Source organism: Pseudophryne corroboree, chromosome 1, assembly GCF_028390025.1.
Source record: "Pseudophryne corroboree isolate aPseCor3 chromosome 1, aPseCor3.hap2, whole genome shotgun sequence".
Classification (NCBI taxonomy): Eukaryota; Metazoa; Chordata; class Amphibia; order Anura; family Myobatrachidae; genus Pseudophryne; species Pseudophryne corroboree.
This window is the reverse complement of record NC_086444.1, coordinates 24,681,033-24,696,746: the sequence shown is the minus strand read 5'-3', so window position 1 is coordinate 24,696,746 and position 15,714 is coordinate 24,681,033. Positions and strand designations below refer to the sequence as shown.

General features: G+C 49.6%; 1 protein-coding gene across 10 annotated transcripts in view; it reads right to left on the bottom strand.

Moving 5' to 3' along the window:
* Positions 1-15,714, bottom strand: part of UBAP2 (ubiquitin associated protein 2) — a 186,256-nt gene that overhangs the window by 27,427 nt on the left and 143,115 nt on the right. For 8 of the 10 annotated variants that reach the window (XM_063957893.1, XM_063957859.1, XM_063957926.1 and 5 more), the window contains exons 19-23: positions 9,817-10,012; positions 8,935-9,026; positions 8,416-8,466; positions 8,152-8,230; positions 480-694 (exon numbers count right to left, since the gene is read on the bottom strand). In XM_063957893.1, the coding sequence (XP_063813963.1) occupies positions 480-694; positions 8,152-8,230; positions 8,416-8,466; positions 8,935-9,026; positions 9,817-10,012 (633 nt within the window). The remainder of the gene's footprint in view (positions 1-479; positions 695-8,151; positions 8,231-8,415; positions 8,467-8,934; positions 9,027-9,816; positions 10,013-15,714) is intronic. The other 2 variants (XM_063957901.1, XM_063957934.1) reach the window with 1 other exon arrangement.

The window sequence follows — 15,714 nt, the reverse complement described above, 5'->3', positions numbered from 1 at the left end:
TCTGCACACCATTCGCCAATTGGCTTGTGACCGCCACGAGCGACTTGTCACCAGCGTGTGGGACTATGAGATGTAGGTCTCCACTGTGACCACAAATCAGGGCAAGAGCGCACCGTAAACATGGCCTACGCACATACTGGGCTAGAACCGGACGACTCCCTAATCAATGGGAAGACCATTGTTCTGACGTGATCAGGGCACCGGTACCCACCCTTAGAGCTGCTTCACCACTGTGTACGAGGTTCTAAAGACAACCCAAAACTATATTCTGAAAAAGAGAACACTAGAGCAGCGTAGACAGGACGTGGTCATGCAATGACTGCTTGGAAAACATGCAGTAACCATTTCACCAACACAGACGTAAGTGAGGAGATAGGAATCAGATTTACGGTGCGTCTATCAGGATATGCTAATTTATTAAAGTTGCAGAGATGTACTGGAATCACATGCTGATAGGACAGCTGTCTTTCTGTACTTACAAACATGGTGGGGCCATACTGGAAAGCACTCGGTACTCCTGGTACTCCAGCGTAGTAAGGTAATCCTGTGTAACTGTAGCCCGGCGGCAAGGTTGGGTTCAGGAACGGCTGCTGAGCCGTGTGGTGCGTCTGCGTCTGATTCTGCTGAGGCTGGGCTAGCGTGGTGGCCGGAGCCGGAGAGGCAGATTCACCGCGGTTAAACTTGGCTACATCACCTGCAATGATACAATAAGATCTGTCACACAGGAGAAGGCAGATCCAGCTGCAACAGCTTAACATACGGTCTATTCCGGCGGGTCACATACAGGCACAGGATGGATGTCGGCAATCTCGGTGGTCGGAATCCCCGCGTCGGTATTCTGACCGCCGGGATATTAACTACATCCCGTGCGAACACAAAGTCTGAAGCCTCTCCTTACTAAAACGCCTCCATCCCCTGAATCTTTCCCATTTCAGCTAATTTCCCATGAGTGTAAGCGTCTTCTTAATAGGCTGATATTTTTATATGTACAAGGCCTCAGAATACCATGGTCAAGCAGCTCTGGACATTTCTTTGGATCTCTCAGAGTTAGCACTGGTAGCAAGAAAAGCCTAGAAGTGTTCGCATACACCTATTCTCATATTGGGCCAAAAAGCCCCTAGCTGGTAAACTATCTATGAACAAGAAGCAAAACAGAGTCCACAGTAGCATAATGAAGGAAATGGTAGCAAAACTGAGAAAAGTGCACAGCAGGAGTTGCACTAGGCTTCTTGTGCCATATGGTACAGAGAGGAGAGGTGTATGAGGACAACTGTAGATCCTGAGGTATAGACATTCTTAGGGGTGTATTCAATAACTGTCGGAAGCTGGCGTCTTGTCGGAAAGATGGCAGCTTCCGAAAGAAATAGGTCAGAAGGGGTTCCGACCTATTCATTAGAGGCAGTTTTTTTCAGACAAGTCGGGAATTCCAGACTTGTCGGAAAACACATGGATCGGCGGCCGCGTGCTTCTGTCGGAAGCCTCTTTCCGACAAACTCAATCCGACTTGTAAACAAGTTGGATTGAGGGGAGGAGACGGGGAGCGGCGCGGCGGGCTACGGGGATGAGAGGTACCTTGCCTGGCCGACCACCGGCCAGGCACCTCTCTCCCTGCAGCGCCCCCCCCGTCCAGCTTACCCCCGCCACCTGCCAGCTAACCCCCACTGTCCACCGCCGTTACTCCCCCTGCCACCGTCAGCACACTCGGCAGCCACTGACAGCAGCGGCAGGACAGGACCCCGGGTACGGCCAGGTCCGACAGTTGGATTTGGCTAAAATCTGACAGTCAGATTTGGCCGTCCATTGAATAGGGGTTGTCGAATCCATTCCGACAAATGCATGTCGGAATGGATCCGAATCTTATTGAATACACCCCTAAAAATCCCTACGTTTTGAGAAGTGTACTTTTTGGCCCACAACTTGAGATCATTTCATCTGCTAAGCAGCAGAGGGAAAGTTTGTGGATTCCTGTGAAAATAATAAGAATTTACTCACCGGTAATTCTATTTCTCGTAGTCCGTAGTGGATGCTGGGAACTCCGTAAGGACCATGGGGAATAGACGGGCTCCGCAGGAGACTGGGCACTCTAAGAAAGAATTAGGACTACTGGTGTGCACTGGCTCTTCCCTCTATGCCCCTCCACCAGACCTCAGTTAGGGAAACTGTGCCCGGAAGAGCTGACACAACAAGGAAAGGATTTGGAATCCCGGGTAAGACTCATACCAGCCACACCAATCACACCGTACAACTCGTGATAACTATACCCAGTTAACAGTATGAATAACAACTGAGCCTCACTGAACAGATGGCTCAGAACAATAACCCTTTAGTTAGGCAATAACTATATACAAGTATTGCAGACAATCCGCACTTGGGATGGGCGCCCAGCATCCACTACGGACTACGAGAAATAGAATTACCGGTGAGTAAATTCTTATTTTCTCTGACGTCCTAGTGGATGCTGGGAACTCCGTAAGGACCATGGGGATTATACCAAAGCTCCCAAACGGGCGGGAGAGTGCGGATGACTCTGCAGCACCGAATGAGCAAACTCAAGGTCCTCCCCAGCCAGGGTATCAAACTTGTAGAATTTTGCAAACGTGTTTGATCCCGACCAGGTAGCAGCTCGGCAAAGTTGTAAAGCCGAGACCCCTCGGGCAGCCGCCCAAGAAGAGCCCACCTTCCTCGTGGAATGGGCCTTCACTGATTTAGGATGCGGCAGTCCAGCCGCAGAATGTGCAAGTTGAATCGTGGAGCAGATCCAGCGAGCAATAGTCTGCTTAGAAGCAGGAGCACCCAGCTTGTTGGGTGCATGCAGGATAAACAGCGAGTCAGTCTTTCTGACACTAGCCGTCCTGGAAACATAGATTTTCAGGGCCCGGACTACGTCCAGCAACTTGGAGGCCTCCAAGTCCCGAGTAGCCGCAGGCACCACAATAGGTTGGTTCATATGAAACGCTGATACCACCTTAGGGAGGAATTGGGGACGTGTCCTCAATTCTGCTCTGTCCATATGGAAGATCAGATAGGGGCTTTTACAGGACAAAGCCGCCAATTCCGACACCCGCCTAGCCGAAGCCAAGGCCAAAAGCATGACCACTTTCCACGTGAGATATTTTAATTCCACGGTCTGAAGTGGCTCAAACCAATGTGATTTTAGGAAATCAAACACAACGTTGAGATCCCAAGGTGCCACCGGGGGCACAAAAGGGGGCTGAATGTGCAGCACTCCCTTAACAAACATCTGAACTTCAGGCAGTGAAGCCAGTTCTTTTTGAAAGAAAATAGACAGGGCCGAAATCTGGACTTTAATGGAACCCAATTTTAGGCCCATAGTCAGTCCTGACTGTAGGAAGTGCAGAAAACGACCCAGCTGAAATTCTTCTGTGGGGGCCTTCATAGCCTCACACCAAGCAACATATTTTCGCCATATGCGGTGATAATGCTTTGCTGTCACATCTTTCCTAGCTTTTATCAGCGTAGGAATGACTTCAACCGGAATGCCGTCAAACGCAGCCGCGGTAAGTCTTGGAACAGAAAGGGCCCCTGCTGTAGCAGGTCCTGTCTGAGAGGCAGAGGCCAAGGGTCCTCTGAGATCATTTCTTGCAGTTCCGGGTACCAAGTCCTTCTTGGCCAATCCGGAACGATGAGTATAGTTCTTACTCCTCTCTTTCTTATTATCCTCAGCACCTTTGGTATGAGAGGAAGAGGAGGGAACACATAAACCGACTGGTACACCCACGGTGTCACTAGAGCGTCCACAGCTATTGCCTGAGGGTCCCTTGACCTGGCGCAATATCTTTTTAGCTTTTTGTTTAGGCGGGACGCCATCATGTCCACCTGTGGCCTTTCCCAACGGTTTACAATCAGTTGGAAGACTTCTGGATGAAGTCCCCACTCTCCCGGGTGGAGGTCGTGCCTGCTGAGGAAGTCTGCTTCCCAGTTGTCCACTCCCGAAATGAACACTGCTGACAGTGTTATCACGTGATTTTCCGCCCATCGGAGAATCCTTGTGGCTTCTGCCATCGCCATCCTGCTTCTTGTGCCGCCCTGTCGGTTTACATGGGCGACCGCCGTGATGTTGTCTGACTGAATCAGCACCGGCTGGTTTGAAGCAGGGGTCTTGCCTGACTTAGGGCATTGTAAATGGCCCTTAGTTCCAGAATATTTATGTGTAGGGAAGCCTCCTGACTCGACCATTGTCCTTGGAAGTTTCTTCCCTGAGTGACTGCCCCCCAACCTCGGAGGCTTGCATCCGTGGTCACCAGGACCCAGTCCTGTATGCCGAATCTGCGGCCCTCTAGAAGATGAGCACTCTGCAGCCACCACAGCAGAGACACCCTGGCCCTCGGGGACAGGGTGATCAGCCGATGCATCTGAAGATGCGATCCGGACCACTTGTCTAACAGATCCCACTGAAAGATCCTTGCATGGAACCTGCGGAATGGAATTGCCTCGTAAGAAGCTACCATCTTTCCCAGGACTCGCGTGCAGTGATGCACCGACACCTGTTTTGGTTTCAGGAGGTCTCTGACCAGAGATGACAACTCCTTGGCCTTCTCCTCCGGGAGAAACATCTTCTTCTGTTCTGTGTCCAGAATCATACCCAGGAACAGCAGATGCGTCGTAGGAACCAGCTGCGACTTTGGAATATTCAGAATCCAGCCGTGCTGTTGTAGCACTTCCTGAGATAGTGCTACTCCGACCAACAAATGCTCCCTGGACCTCGCCTTTATAAGGAGATCGTCCAAGTATGGGATAATTATAACTCCCTTCTTTCGAAGGAGTATCATCATTTCGGCCATTACTTTGGTAAATACTAGTGATGAGCGGATTCGGTTTTACTCGGTTCTCAAAACCGAATCTTATTGACTCACTGATGTCACGTGTTTTGGATAGCCAATAAGATTCGGTTTTGAGAACCGAGTAAAACCGAATCCGCTCATCACTAGTAAATACTCTCGGTGCCGTGGACAGACCAAACGGCAACGTCTGGAATCGGTAATGGCAGTCTTGTACCACAAAACGGAGGTACACCTGGTGCGGTGGGTAAATGGGGACATGCAGGTAAGCATCCTTGATGTCCAGTGATACCATGTAATCCCCTTCTTCCAGGCTTGCAATAACCGCCCTGAGCGATTCCATTTTGAACTTGAACTTCCTTACATAAGTGTTCAAGGATTTCAAATTTAGAATGGGTCTCACCGAACCGTCTGGTTTCGGTACCACAAACATTGTGGAATAGTAACCCCGTCCCTCTTGAAGGAGGGGAACTTTTATTATCACCTGCTGGAGGTACAGCTTGTGAATTGCCGCCAGCACTACCTCCCTGTCCGGGGGAGTGGCTGGCAAGGCTGATTTGAGGTAACGGTGAGGGGGAGACGTCTCGAATTCCAGCTTGTATCCCTGAGATACCACTTGTAGAACCCAGGGATCCACCTGTGAGCGAACCCACCGGTCGCTGAAGTTCCGGAGACGGGCCCCCACCGCACCTGGCTCCACCAGTGGAGCCCCAGCGTCATGCTGTGGATTTAGTGGAAGCAGGGGAGGATTTTTGTTCTTGGGAACTGGCTGTATGGTGCAGCTTTTTCCCACTACCCCTGCCTCTGGGCAGAAAGGACGCGCCTTTAACCCGCTTGCCTTTCTGGGGCCGAAAGGACTGTACCTGATAATACGGTGCTTTCTTAGGCTGTGAGGGAACCTGAGGTAAAAATGTCGACTTCCCAGCTGTTGCTGTGGAAACGAGGTCCGAGAGACCATCCCCAAACAATTCCTCACGCTTGTAAGGCAAAACCTCCATGTGCCTTTTAGAATCCGCATCACCTGTCCACTGCCGAGTCCATAATAATCTCCTGGCAGAGATGGACATTGCATTTATTCTAGATGCCAGCCGGCAAATATCCCTCTGTGCATCTCTCATAGATAAGACTACGTCTTTAATATGCTCTATTGTTAGCAATATAGTGTCCCTGTCAAGGGAATCAATGTTATCAGACAGGGAATCAGACCACGCTGCTGCAGCACTGCACATCCATGCTGAAGCAATAGCAGGTCTCAGTATAGTACCTGAGTGTGTATATACAGACTTCAGGATAACCTCCTGCTTTCTATCCGCAGGCTCCTTTAAGGCGGCCGTATCCTGAGACGGCAGCGCCACCTTTTTTGACAAGCGTGTAAGCGCTTTATCCACCCTCGGGGATGTCTCCCAGCGTAACCTGTCCTCTGGCGGGAAAGGGTACGCCATCAGTAACTTTTTAGAAATCACTAGTTTCTTATCGGGGGAAGCCCACGCTTCTTCACACACTTCATTCAACTCATCTGATGGGGGAAAAACCACTGGTTGCTTTTTCTCCCCAAACATAATACCCTTTTTAGTGGTACCTGGGTTAATGTCAGAAATGTGCAACACATTTTTTATTGCCGTAATCATGCAACGGATGCCCCTTGTGGATTGTGTATATGTCTCATCCTCGTCGACACTGGAGTCAGACTCCGTGTCGACATCTGTGTCTGCCATCTGAGGTAGCGGGCGTTTTTGAGCCCCTGATGGCCTTTGAGACGCCTGGGCAGGCACGAGCTGAGAAGCCGGCTATCCCACAGCTGTTATGTCATCGAACCTTTTATGTAAGGAGTTGACACTGTCGGTTAATACCTTCCACATATCCATCCACTCTGGTGTCGACCCCGCAGGGGGTGACATCACATTTATCGGCACCTGCTCCGCCTCCACATAAGCCTCCTCATCAAACATGTCGACACAGCCGTACCGACACACCGCACACACACAGGGAATGCTCTGAGGACAGGACCCCACAAAGTCCTTTGGGGAGACAGAGAGAGAGTATGCCAGCACACACCACAGCGCTATATAAACAGGGATTTACACTATTACAGAAAGTGATTTTCCCTATAGCAGCTATACAATACAGTTTTGCGCCTAAATTTAGTGCCCCCCCTCTCTTTTTTACCCTTTGAGCCTGGAAATTGCAGGGGAGAGCCTGGGGAGCTGTCTTCCAGCGGAGCTGTGAAGAGGAAATGGCGCCAGTGTGCTGAGGGAGATAGCCCCGCCCCTTTTTCGGCGGGCTTCTCCCGCTCTTTTATTAATATTATGGCAGGGGATTTTTACACATATATAGTTTATTAGACTATATTATGTGTTGTTTTGCCAATATAAGGTACTCTAATTGCAGCCCAGGGCGCCCCCCCCCCCAGCGCCCTGCACCCATCAGTGACCTGAGTATGTGGTGTGCATAGGGAGCAATAGCGCACAGCTGCAGTGCTGTGCGCTACCTTAATGAAGACCGGAGTCTTCAGCCGCCGATTTCCAGGACGTTCTTCTTGCTTCTGGCTCTGCAAGGGGGACGGCGGCGCGGCTCCGGGACCGGACGACCGAGGCTGGGCCTGTGTTCGATCCCTCTGGAGCTAATGGTGTCCAGTAGCCTAGAAGCCCAAGCTAGCTGCAAACAGGTAGGTTCGCTTCTCTCCCCTAAGTCCCTCGAAGCTGTTGCCAGCAGGTCTCACTGAAAATAAAAAACCTAATAAATACTTTCTTTACTAGAGGCTCAGGAGAGCCCCTAGTGTGCAACCAGCTCGAGCCGGGCACAGATTCTAACTGAGGTCTGGAGGAGGGGCATAGAGGGAGGAGCCAGTGCACACCAGTAGTCCTAATTCTTTCTTAGAGTGTCCAGTCTCATGCGGAGCCCGTCTATTCCCCATGGTCCTTACGGAGTTCCCAGCATCCACTAGGACGTCAGAGAAAAACAAAATGTAATTCCTTTTACTGTTCTAATGATTATTTTAGATTGAAGAGACCAATGGTTCTTCTCCGCAGAAAACTGACTGGGGAGACCGTCTCCACGTCATTCAATGAGGTGCAGTTTTGCCCGCTTCCAATCTCTAACGCAAGTCTTCGGCGATGAGATTCTGTGACCATGAACCTTTGTTTCAAAGGAGGGGCGCTACAGACTTTTGACCAGCCCAGCTTTAGAGTGCCAGCTCTAGCCCCATGGTAGAACAATCCCAAAGATGGAATAGGAAATGGATTTAGGGTAAAATGATCACCGATGGAGGTCTAGTGAGAGAGGGGGGAACTGGACATGCCATCCATACATTCATTCATAACCTATACAAACATAAACTGTAACACCAACCAACCTGAGTATGGGTTGCTTGCAAGACCTCCGTCTCTACCGGTCAGAGTCGCCGGTGCGGGAAATGTGATTCCGTAGTAATCCTATGGAAATAAATCGATTATGCTGCGCAGCTTCTTACAAGCACTGAGAACATGTGAACGGAGCATGATAAATCAGAGACGTGTTACCAAACAAGACGATTTTTACAGGGATACAAATCAAAACAGATAAACAATGCCTCAAATCCTATGGGTGGGCCTCATGACCCTCACACCACACCACTCACCATTGGTAATCTGGACTGAAGCATTTGGAGATCATCATACCCGTAAATCTGCTTAAAGAGAACAAGGGGAAATAATCAGCAAAAATAAACAGAATAGAAAAATACAAACAAGGTAATGTCAGGCCAACGCATGGGACAACCAGAACAAATAGTCTACATGCAACTGCACATCAATCCTCTACGTCCACGGAGACGCCACGCGTTTCACATTCATACAACACATGTCAATCACTCAATCAGCTATTGTCGGTCCCTTTACATCAACACAAGAAAACAGACACACTACAAAATAAAACGCAGTCAGCGTTACTGACACACACACACACACACACACACACACACACACACACACACACACACACACACTAACACCTCAGTCACACTGCACACAATGCCCATGTACCCCCTCCCCCTCCCATCACACCCCCTCAGCAAACCATGTGTGGAACCCACAGCCACTACACAAGGCCCCCAGGACAAAGAAGGCACAATATTACGGCACACAACGACTGGGCTTACTGGGTATGCAGGCAGCAGGCCTCCGGGTCCTACAATGTACTGGTTGTGTAACAGAGGAGGCACGCCCTGGGGGAGGTTCGGAGGAGCTTTTCCTGGAAAACATAATGAAACCGAACCGCTTAATGAACAACACAACATAGAGGAGATCATTTATGATGCAACTTCTACCACAAACAACCAGGAACATTTCCTGCAGCCACGAGATTTACAACATGCCAAGAAGATTACCGCCCTTTATGAGCCCGAGTATGTATCTTATAGTTCCCCATGTTTATATACACACGTACAAATAAATAACACATTTAATACCCCTTTCACACTAGAAGCAAAATCCACGGGAAGCCACAGCAATCTGGGATTTTGCTTAGTGTGAAAGCAGACTACCAGGGACTAAGGGGGAGATTTATTAAGCCTGGAGAAGTGATAAAGTGGAAGGTGATAACGCACCAGCCAATCAGCTCCTGTCATTTTTCAAACCCAGCCTGTAACATTTTAGGAGCATTTTCCACTTTATCACTTCACCAGGCTTAATAAATCTGCCCCAAGTCCCTTCTTCCTGACCCTGTACTTTACCAGGGTTGGTGGCAAATTCCCAGCATTTAGTGGTAAAGGGGTATTAAGATACATAGAAAGAAGGATATCTCAGTGACAACTGTAGGCTAGGTTTAGGCAGCCGGTAGGTACAAGTGGCAGCCGGTAGGTACAAGTGGCAGCATGCGCTGCCAAAGGAATAGACACGACTCTAAAAACAACTGATGGACACTGGAAAGTTATGCCGTGACTTAAAACCGCACAACTGCGGAGGTGGACTTTATAGGACTAGAATTACTCACATTATTGCAGTAACGTTACACCTGTCGCCAGCCTGTCTGCCCCTCTCACCTGAAGACACTAGCGGAGCAGCCCGGGTGCTGGCGGCGGCAGGGACGCTGACAATGGGGACGCTCAGACCCAAGCTGTTTGTAGTGTTGATGCTGCTGGCTATGCTAACAATGGAAGAGGTGCTGGTCACAGACGTAGGCGCTGTAGAGTAGGTTGTGGTGGGCTGGAGGGACACCGTGTTTTCCACATTCGTGTGCTACAACAGACAAGCATCAGACACCAAGATGTCAGAGACACAGGAGCTACACACTGATCACACCTACGGAAATACTATACACGTGTTCATAGCCCGACCGCCATTATTTCTCCCTTTCACATTCCAACATTGAACGCTCAACTCTGACCTAACCGGGCTCCTAATGGTAAGCGGGAGAGTATTCGCATGGAGGATGGAAGGTATAAGGCGTTGTACTGGGGGATGGAAGGTATAAGGCGTGGTACTGGGGGATGGAAGGTATAAGGCGTGGTACTGGGGGATGGAAGGTATAAGGCGTTGTACTGGGGGATGGAAGGTACAAGGCGTTGTACTGGGAGGTGGAAGGTATAAGGCGTTGTACTGGGATGTGGAAGGTATGAGGCGTTGTACTGGGGGATGGAAGGTATGAGGCGTGGTACTGGGGGATGGAAGGTACGAGGCGTTGTACTGGGGGATGGAAGGTTAGAGGCGTTGTACTGGGGGATGGAAGGTATAAGGCGTTGTACCGAGGGATGGAAGGTATAAGGCGTTGTACCGAGGGATGGAAGGTATAAGGCGTTGTACTGAGGGATGGAAGGTATAAGGCGTTGTACTGGGGATGGAAGGTATAAGGCGTTGTACTGGGGGATGGAAGGTATAAGGCGTTGTACTGGGGGATGGCAGGTACGAGGCGTTGTACTGGGGGATGGAAGGTACGAGGCGTTGTACTGGGGGATGGAAGGTAGTTGTACTGGGGGATGGAAGGTAGTTGTACTGGGGGATGGAAGGTAGTTGTACTGGGGGATGGAAGGTACAAGGCGTTGTACTGGGGGATGGAAGGTATAAGGCGTTGTACTGGGGGATGGAAGGTATAAGGCGTTGTACTGGGGGATGGAAGGTATAAGGCGCTGTACTGGGGGATGGAAGGTACAAGGCGTTGTACTGGGGGATGGAAGGTATAAGGCGTTGTACTGGGGGATGGAAAGTATGAGGCGTTGTACTGGGGATGGAAGGTATAAGTCGTTGTACTGGGGGATGGAAGGTATGAGGCGTTGTACTGGGGATAGAAGGTATGAGGCGTTGTACTGGGGGTTGGAAGGTATAAGGCGTTGTACTGGGGATGGAAGGTATAAGGCGTTGTACTGGGGATGGAAGGTATAAGGCGTTGTACTGGGGGATGGAAGGTATAAGGCGTTGTACTGGGGATGGAAGGTATAAGGCGTTGTACTGGGGATGGAAGGTATAAGTCGTTGTACCGGGGATGGAAGGTATGAGGCGTTGTACTGGGGGTTGTAAGGTATAAGGCGGCGTACTGGGGGATGGAAGGTATAAGGCGTTGTACTGGGGGATGGAAGGTATAAGGCATTGTACTGGGGGATGGAAGGTATAAGGCGTTGTACTGGGGGATGGAAGTATAAGGCGTTGTACTGGGGGATGGAAGGTATAATGCGTTGTACTGGAGGACGGAAGGTATAAGGCATTGTACTGGGGGATAGAAGGTATAAGGCGTTGTACTGGGGGATGGAAGGTATAAGTCGTTGTACTGGGGGTGGAAGGTATAAGTCGTTGTACTGGGGGATGGAAGGTATAAGTCGTTGTACTGGGGGATGGAAGGTATAAGTCGTTGTACTGGGGGATGGAAGGTATAAGTCGTTGTACTGGAGGACGGAAGGTATAAGTCGTTGTACTGGGGGATGGAAGGTATAAGGCGTTGTACTGGAGGACGGAAGGTATAAGTCGTTGTACTGGGGGATGGAAGGTATAAGTCGTACTGGGGGTGGAAGGTATAAGGCGTACAGGACCGGGGGAAGCAGATTTGGCAACACCTCCAGCTGAAAGACAACTTTGTGCTACCGCTTTCAGAGACAACAACCTCCTTAGTAAAGGGGAGGGTTTCATTATAAAAGGGCCTATACTTTCTGCAGTTATTAAACAGCAATCTTTGCATCTAGGAATACTGGTGGCAAGTGCTGAACTCAAGTCAATCATGTATCTACCCACTGCAGTGATCATGTTTCTGTCACAGGGCACCAATAACCCTGTAAATTCCAGCTCATTCCATTCCTGGCAGAAGACCCAAAAGCAAATCCTGTCCCTTTCTCCAAACGTCCACGTTGCCGACGTTATGTGCCATCCACGGTATGTGCCATCCCAATAACAAAGCTGTTATGCACATGCTAATATCTTAGTTCTTCCAGAGAGTCTGAACCCTAAGATTGAAGCTATTACCCCCTCGTTGTTAGGAGCATTAGCACAGAAGAGGCGTCTAAGTAACACCCACTGCCCGGCTTCTGCTCCACACATCTCTCAGACAATCTCCCTTCCTTTCAGCGATAGACTGTTCCTGTTATCCATCGATGTCCTGAAACAGGTACAGAGCCCATAACGTGTTCTCACCAAGGACCATCGATTGCAAATGGTTATAAGACCTCATAATAGAATGGGGTCCCCACGGTGAACTGGTGAAAGCCATGGGAAGCCAGACCATGTGATGGCGGCACATTTACCAAGAGGACTTCCATATGTATCAGACCCCAGCAAATCTCATGTAGGGAGGGCATTCCAGGGTGACGGACACAGGGAGAATATAACATTGCCTTAATCAATTAAATCTAAAAGTTAAATTATGGTCCATTATTTATGTGTATTATGCCATCATTATTACTTAATTATCGCTTAATAAAAAGACTAAACATAGAGACAATTAGGTATATTCAATTGATGTCGGATTCTTTCCGACAGAAAAAATTCGACATTTGAGTATTCAATTAGCGGCCAAATCAGACATGATAAAGTCGGATTGACATTGTCGGAAACGGGGATAAAACCTGTCAGATTTAGCCGCGATTCCGACAAAACACATGAATCCGCGGCTATTCCACCGATCCACGTATTTTCCAACAAGTAGGAATTGGCGACTTGTTGGAAAAACGGCAGCCAAACTGAATAGGTCGGAACAGTTTCCGACCTAAAAAAGTCGGAAACTCACGTCTCCCTGACAAGACAGCAATTCCGACTACAATTCAATACACCCCAATGTGGTATTAAATATTGGAATCCTTGCCTTTAAAATACGGCTTCCTGGACCCATCCAAATGATGAACTCTGAGCAATCACTGGTCATACACTAGTAGTAAAAATGCCCAATAAACATCAACCAGCAGCAGCAATGACCAATAAACACCAATGGACATATTCCCCAGCGTAAAACTCAAGCAGCATACACACCCCCCCCCCCAAAATCCCACCATGGGACGCTCCTGGTGATGTCACTTCAATGAAGACAGCACCCCTACATACTGGGGAGGCGGCTTGCTACGAACTACAGCACCTTGTGCACCAATTCTTATATATAGATTCCATAGTTTAAACATTTTTTTACCTGCAGGTTATTCAAATACATGGGTTCACTACGATATGCCGTGGGTCGGGCTCCCGGCGCTGGGAGCCCGACCGCCGGCTTACCGACAGTGTGGCGAGCACAAATGAGCCCCTTGCGGGCTCGCTGCACTCGCCACGCTACGGGCACGGTGGCGCGCCACACTATTTTATTCTCCCTCCAGGGGGGTCGTGGACCCCCACGAATGTGAATAAGTGTCGGTATGCCGGCTGTCGGGATCCCGACAGCCGGCATACTGAAGATCACCCAAATACATAACAGTACAGGACATGTAACTGCCGCTCATTATATTAACCATCATTTATTACATCTCACAAAATCAAAATAGCACAACTGTGATACAGAGCTGTCCTCATGCATCCATTCCTTCTGAGCCATATAGCACAAGATGCATGGCGCTACTTAGACCCTCTGCCACATGTAGTGACCCTGCATGGCATTACTTAAGACCCTCTGCCACCGCGTAGTGATTCCATGTGGTGCTTAGACCCTCTGCCACATGTAGTGACTGGGCATGGCGCTACATAGACCCTCTGTCGTGTGTAGGGATTACGCATGGTGCTTAGACCCTCTGCCACATGTAGGTGACCCCGCATGGCATTACTTAGACCCTCTGCACATGTAGTGACCCCGCATGGCGTTACATAGACCCTCTGCCACGTGTAGTGACTCCGCATGGTGTTACTTAGACCCTCTGCCACGTGTAGTGACTCCGTATGGCGTTACTTAGACCCTCTGCCACATGTAGTGACCCCGCATGGCATTACTTAAGACCCTCTGCCACCGCGTAGTGATTCCATGTGGTGCTTAGACCCTCTGCCACATGTAGTGACTGGGCATGGCGCTACATAGACCCTCTGTCGTGTGTAGGGATTACGCATGGTGCTTAGACCCTCTGCCACATGTAGTGACCCCGCATGGCATTACTTAGACCCTCTGCACATGTAGTGACCCCGCATGGCGTTACATAGACCCTCTGCCACGTGTAGTGACTCCGCATGGTGTTACTTAGACCCTCTGCCACGTGTAGTGACTCCGTATGGCGTTACTTAGACCCTCTGCCATGTGTAGTGATTAAGCATGGCATTACTTAGACCCTCTGCCATGTGTAGTGATTAAGCATGGCATTACTTAGACCCTCTGTCACACGTAGTGATTCCATGTGGTACTTAGACCCTCTGCCACGTGTAGTGACTGGGCATGGCGCTACATAGACCCTCTGCCACGTGTAGTGACTGGGCATGGCGCTACATAGACCCTCTGTCGTGTGTAGGGATTACGCATGGTGCTTAGACCCTCTGCCACATGTAGTGACCCCGCATGGCATTACTTAGACCCTCTGCCACATGTAGTGACCCCGCATGGCATTACTTAGACCCTCTGCCACGTGTAGTGATTTCGCATGGCGTTACTTAGACTCTCTGCCATGTGTACTGATTTCGCATGGCGTTACTTAGACCCTCTGCCACGTGTACGGATTTCGCATGGCGTTACTTAGACCCTCTGCCATGTGTAGCGATTCCGCATGGCGTTACTTTGACCCTCTGCCACACAGTGATTCCATGTGGTGCTTAGACCCTCTGCCACGTGTAGTGACTGTGCATGGCGCTACATAGACCCTCTGTCGTGTGTAGGGATTACGCATGGTGTTTAGACCCTCTGCCACATGTAGTGACCCCGCATGGCATTACTTAGACCCTCTGCCACATGTAGTGACCCCGCATGGCATTACTTTGACCCTCTGCCACGTGTAGTGATTCCGCATGGAGTTACTTAGACCCTATGCCATGTGTAGTGATTCCGCATGGCGTTACTTTGACCCTCTGCCACACGTAGTGATTCCATGTGGTGCTTAGACCCTCTGCCCCGTGTAGGGATTACGCATGGCGCTACATAGACCCTCTGCCACATGTAGTGATTTTGTATGGCGTTACTTAGAACTAGAGATGTGCACCGGAAATTTTTCGGGTTTTGTGTTTTGGTTTCGGTTCCGCGGCCGTGTTTTGGATTCGGACGCGTTTTGCCAAAACCTCCCTGAAAATTTTTTGTCGGATTCGGGTGTTTTTTTTACAAAAAACCCTCAAAAACAGCTTAAATCATAGAATTTGGGGGTCATTTTGATCCCATAGTATTATTAACCTCAATAACCATAATTTACACTCATTTTCAGTCTATTCTGAACACCTCACAATATTATTTTTAGTCCTAAAATTTGCACCGAGGTCGCTGGATGGCTAAGCTAAGCGACACAAGTGGCCGACACAAACACCTGGCCCATCTAGGAGTGGCACTGCAGTGTCAGGCAGGATGGCACTTCAAAAAT